Source organism: Bidens hawaiensis, unplaced genomic scaffold, assembly GCF_021521415.1.
Source record: "Bidens hawaiensis isolate Kalapana, Puna unplaced genomic scaffold, B.hawaiensis_p1.1 tig00017859_1, whole genome shotgun sequence".
Taxonomy (NCBI): Eukaryota; Viridiplantae; Streptophyta; class Magnoliopsida; order Asterales; family Asteraceae; genus Bidens; species Bidens hawaiensis.
The window spans coordinates 170,791-176,452 of record NW_027492696.1 but is presented as its reverse complement, the minus strand read 5'-3'; the positions used below and the strand labels follow the sequence as shown (position 1 = coordinate 176,452).

Genomic DNA, 5,662 nt, shown 5'->3' with positions numbered 1-5,662 from the left:
TCTGTTCGGGTTTGACTGGTTACAACCTACGGTTCAAATTGGTGACTTTTTGGTGGTAACCGTTAGTTTTCTGGTAGTGACGTGAATCCCTTTATCACATGCAATCAAAATGTTCGGTAACAATTAACCGATAAAATTATGAGAATGAGTTTGTAATATGTTTTATTACACGTTAATAGAATATTTTACCACAACATTATAAAGTATATATCTCTTGTATTCCTGCTAATTGCTCTTGATAATAATCATCGTAATCTTTTTTAAATGCATAAATAACATATCAAAAACCCACTTTAAATAAAAGCTTTGAAGTTTGAACAAACAAGAGTAGTTATAAACATTTTAATTTTTAATAAGGTTCTCTTTCATTCCTTATCCATTTGGTTGCCACCCATTTCTGGCCTTTGATTACATCACAGCCCCCATGAAGTGATGCCTGCATTAGGAACCATTAAACTTTATTATAGCTTCCACAAAGAAATGATAAAGATTAAACACTTACACCTAGTTGAAATGATCAACTTACCGAGTCAATAGTACCGTTCGGGTGTAATGTATAAAACAAAAGCCCGTCACCTTTTCGCGGTTTTACTTTCAAACCACTACACTTTTTGATATCATAAGTTGCATTCTTACTTTCACCATTCTGCAAATCATGGGAATCGCCCAATTGGGGATTAGCTGATTAGGTTATAGTGTCGGTCAATACAAGCGTACCTCAAATGGAAACATGGTTTCGCCGCCTTCTTCAACATCAGATAAATATAACAAGAAAGAAGCCATCTGTAAGCAAGCATGCACCGGTTACCATTGTGATATATATTCTGAAATCTTAAGGCATTAATGATCAAAGTTTGGTAGTCATACGTACCCGTTGGCTCTTCTGCGGACCGTACTCAGCAGGGTTGAAAGTATCATAATGTGCAAGATACCTCTGCCCAATATCATACCTTAAAATATTGAATGCCTGGAAAATAAAAGCATTCTTGCATCAAACTACATTAAATGAGTCGAAATGGTTCTCCATAAGGTCTACTACATTGGTTACAAATTTACAATTGGATTTGCTCAATGCATTGTTTGACACCTTGTTATTTATGTATTATAGAGACTGAATTATTTGATATATTTTTGTTTATGTGAATGATAAAATTGTTGCAAGCACCACTAGAACATTTGTGACAAATTTGATTGGGTGCTTACATGCGCAGTTTGCCGTCAAGGTTTTGGGAACTTTGAGTTAAATTTTGGGGGTACGGACTTTATTTGATGGTGATGCTCTTCACTTTTCCAGCATTGGTAATTATGTGCTGCTCTTCACTAGCACACCAGTCTCAGCCAGCGCAAGTTTTTATTCGCTCATCAGTTAGTTGGTCATCAACTTTCTCGTCGTTCAGGTGTACCTATGGATGACCCAACGCCTTATTCGAGCACTAGTGTTGGTGCTGTCTTTTAGGATTTATCTTCTCTTGAGTGGTTCCATCCTTATTAGTTGGAGCTCTAAGATATAACACATTGGTACTAGCTCCAGCAACAAGGCTGAGTATTCTGTACTTGCTCACACTGCAATAGCACATAATTACTTCCCTTCATCATGAGCTTTGCATACCCCTTTGTTGAGTCAACTAACACTATGGTATGAGAATGTTGGAACTTCTTAGTCAACTAACACTATGGTATGAGAATGTTGCAGGACCCCATGAAATTGACATACACGTCATTGTGATCAAGGGAGGCTTTTGAGGATGGGCAATGTGGGCATCCAAGCTCAGGCACCTTTTTTTTGGAAGTTAATGAAATCTTATTTACAATCCACAATGTCTCAAAAAAAGACTTAACGAGTTGGCGATGATATTATCAAGAAAAAAATATTAGAGTGCATAAACTGCGAAGAGTTAATCCACCAATTTGCTATCAAGAATGCTAGGAGAGCTTTACAAATTCTCGGTTAGCTATTAGCCAATTCGGTATGCCATAAACTCATTTTAATATCATGATTTTGCTAATAGTTATGTTTATTGCTATAACTTTAATTGGCATTTAAGAAAAATTAATTTACATTATTTAGTTTGTTAAGGCTTAATAACATTTTTTTTCAGCTCGGTCAGGACACATGAATTCTCAGGGACGCAACAAGGGACATGCAAGTGATATGTTTGAATATATTATATTTTATATGTTTAATTGAGTTCCTATCATAGTTTAGAAATAAGTTGGCATTGTTATCAAACTTTATCAGCCTATCTCATTATTAGGTTATTATTTTTATAATTATCCATTAGTAATATCTATGTATATAAAGAAAACCTAACGATCTATTAAACATAATAGGGAAGGGAAAAAAACAGCATTTAATGCATCTCCTTCTCTCTTTCAATATAATCTATAGGGCTGTCATAACATGTCGGACACGACACGATAAAACACGATGACCTGTGATACTAAACACGAACACGACACGATAACTAATCGTGTTATTTTTTCCAAACACGAACCTGTTTAGTAACAGGTTAACCTGTTAGACTTGTTAATGGACCTGTTTAAAGACACAATGAATAATGCATGTGTAATGAAACAAAAATTTTTAAAATGAGCATAAAAATCTTAATTAATACATAATCCATAACATATTTGAAACAAAAACCACAAATTAATAACATACTTGAAGCAAAAAACCACAAATCTTTAACATACTTGAAACAAAAAACCATAGAAGAAAATCATAACATCCATTAAAAATGTAATATCCGGTTTTGACGGGCATGAGTGAAATGTTGTATGTAAATATGACTTAAGGTTTAGGACTTTAGAAGTATATATATATATATATATATATATATATATATATATATATATATATATATATATATATATAGGGGATGGATCATGCGAAAAATCAAGTTATATCGAGAAGTGCGAGAAGTCAATCTTGCCCATTAATTTGTTGAGCAATGGTCTATAATCAAAATTACATTGTTGTAACTTATTTTGGTCCTCATTTAATGCATTTTAATTCCATAAGAGTATTTTGGTATCTTTTAGTTTCCGTATTTAATGTCTTTCAAATCAATTAGTTTTTACATAAATTTTATATAATTATCAAAAACTCAAAACACCTAGTCTACGTAGTATATGATGTTTATATTTGTGTTATTTTTTTTATTATGGTGTTGTTTTGTGTAGGTAAAACTATGTGTAGAAGTTATGTCATATGTGTAGGTATGCCTATATGAGTGAGTGTATTGTTGGTGCCATTTCTTTTTGTACGATATATGTCATTTGTGTATATACTACTTTTTTGGTATCCAATTCTCTTGTGAAGGAATGCAATAAATAAATTTTACATAAATTTTACAAGTATAGGTTATTAGCATGATTAGTTATTTATTACATATAGTTTAATATAAAAAATAAAAGAGTTTAGCTTGTACTATGTAGGTTCATATATATACTGTGTATGTGGTATTTTGAATTGTGTATATGTAAATTTTATAACGTGTAGGTTCACATACGTTCTGTGTAGATGGTATTTTGAATTGTGTATGTGTAAAATTTTATCGTATGTAAGATCATTTATGTGCTGTTTAGGTTCATATGTACTGTGTATGAGTTATTTCGAATTGCGTATGTGTATAGATTTTATCATATGTAGGATCATTTATGTACTATTTATGTGGTATTTTGAATTGTGCATGTGTAAATTTAATCATGTATAGGCTCATATATTCACCCATGTAGGTGATATCTTGAATTGTGTATGTGTAAATTTTAGCGTGTATAGGTTTACATATGTACTGTGTATGTGTTATTTAAAATTGTATGCGTAAATTTTAATGTGTAGAAGATTATTAATATATCGTGTAGGTGGTTTTATTAATTTGGTATAAAGTTAAAAATCTTCTTAGATTTGCTTAAGTATGGAAAAATTATGATGAAGAAATTAATCACAGATTAAAAAATTACTTAAAAAACACAAAATGTAGTTTGTTACTTTGTTTTATGTGTTGATAAACAGGAATATTTTATAGTAATTGAAGCTAATTATATTATAAAAATACTTAAATAAAAACAAAAAAAATATATAACTTATCCAAGATATTTGTTACTTATCATCTATGGAAAAAGTTAAGTACTAAAATACCTCTTCTATTAAAATAAATCAAATATAAAAGAAAAGTTATAATTGGTTATAATGACTTCTCATACTTCTCGTACTAAGAAATACTTCTGAAATGAATCTAATCTTATATATATATATATATATATATATATATATATATATATATATATATATATATATATATATATATATATATATTATAAATTAAAAATATACGCAGGTTACTAACAGGTTAACAGGTCTTTAACCTGCTAAGACACGAATTTAAACATATCTTAAACAGGTTTAAGACACGAAACCTGTTAAACTCAAACCCAAACCTGTTAAAACCCGTGTCATGTCGTGCCGTGTTAACATGTCCGTGTCATAAATTGACAACCCTAATAATCTATCACAAGTCACTTGAAATGATAATGAAAGAATATATACCTCTCCGTGATTTCGTGGGATCATTGTAGCCCTTTCAATTTTCTTCTCAAAGAGATCTAAGATACCCATTTTGTCTTCATTTGCACTTATGAACATACCAGAACTGGTTCGTTTAATTGGCATACAAAGGATAAGAAAGATGATAATATATAATATATATATGGCATCTAATTGTATATATGAATACCTTGTTCTAACCCCCTTAGTTTGTTCTTCTGTTTCTCCCTCTCTTAAAGCCAAGGTTGAAGGTGTGAGTTCAACCTCAGCCATCTTGATTATGCTTTCACATTGTTGTGCGGTTGCAAAAGCTGGAAAGTGTAATGCTCGCGGTGTCCAGCTTAATACCTAATAAGAACACCAATCATACAATCACACAAGCCATGCATACCCTAAGCAACAAAACTTGTTATATCAGATAGAATATAATAGTTACTATTTATTGTATTTATAGAACATAAATTGATTAGTTTTACTTTGTATTAAATACTTTCGTTGTTTATATATAAAACATACCTGAAAAGGAATGGTGGTTAAGAAGCCATCACCGAAATCTCCTGAAGGCAACGGTTCGTATTCTTTTTCGTTAAGTACCCTAGGTCTTGGATGTAAACTAAATTCCGTTTCAACCTGTTAATCATTTACTCGCAGTTAATTTAATAACAATCCATGAAGAGTAAAGATTATATAGTATATAGAGTGATCATATTAGTCTTAATACAGTTCAAGACTAGGGACGAAAGATTGACCTGTTGAGATAACAGAGATGAGCCGAAGAATCCCAAAAAGAAGATGAAGACGCATAAGATGAAAACACCGGGTAAACCAAGATTAGACCACCTTCCAGTTACTCCTCTGCCGCCTATTTTACCTCTGGACTTCATTTTTGCCTGAGATTCGATCGTTTCGGCAATTGAAACTCAATGTGAGCAGTGATTGAGTTGAAATGAGTTCAAGTGTGGATGGACTATTAAAGTTTATCGGTAATTAGAAACTGGGACGGATGAAAAACATGCCAAAACCGTGACTCCCAAATACTCTCCTAAGATTTTAGTCATGCTTTCATTGGGAATATATAGTTATACTACTTAGTATTAAAAAATTAGTTCGAGTGTT

The 5,662-nt window shown here is 31.6% G+C and overlaps 1 protein-coding gene across 1 annotated transcript; it reads right to left on the bottom strand.

Moving 5' to 3' along the window:
• Window positions 1-349: 349 nt before the first annotated feature.
• On the bottom strand, window positions 350-5,430 carry LOC143554848 (putative prolyl 4-hydroxylase 9). Its single transcript, XM_077044525.1, has 7 exons — window positions 5,296-5,430; window positions 5,063-5,176; window positions 4,550-4,894; window positions 872-967; window positions 718-783; window positions 527-646; window positions 350-436 (listed from the first exon to the last, which is right to left on the bottom strand). Exons 1-7 carry the CDS (start codon window positions 5,428-5,430, stop codon window positions 350-352), a joined length of 963 nt encoding a protein of 320 aa, XP_076900640.1.
• Window positions 5,431-5,662: the final 232 nt, after the last annotated feature.

Bases quoted from the DNA above. Each gene is read 5' to 3' on its own strand.
- LOC143554848 (XM_077044525.1), bottom strand. From the start codon at position 5,430: ATGAAGTCCAGAGGTAAAATAGGCGGCAGAGGAGTAACTGGAAGGTGG. The intron at 784-871 runs GTACGTATGACT...GCTTGCTTACAG, and splicing joins GTCCGCAGAAGAGCCAACGG to ATGGCTTCTTTCTTGTTATA. The intron at 437-526 runs GTAAGTTGATCA...TTCCTAATGCAG, and splicing joins CGAACGGTACTATTGACTCG to GCATCACTTCATGGGGGCTG.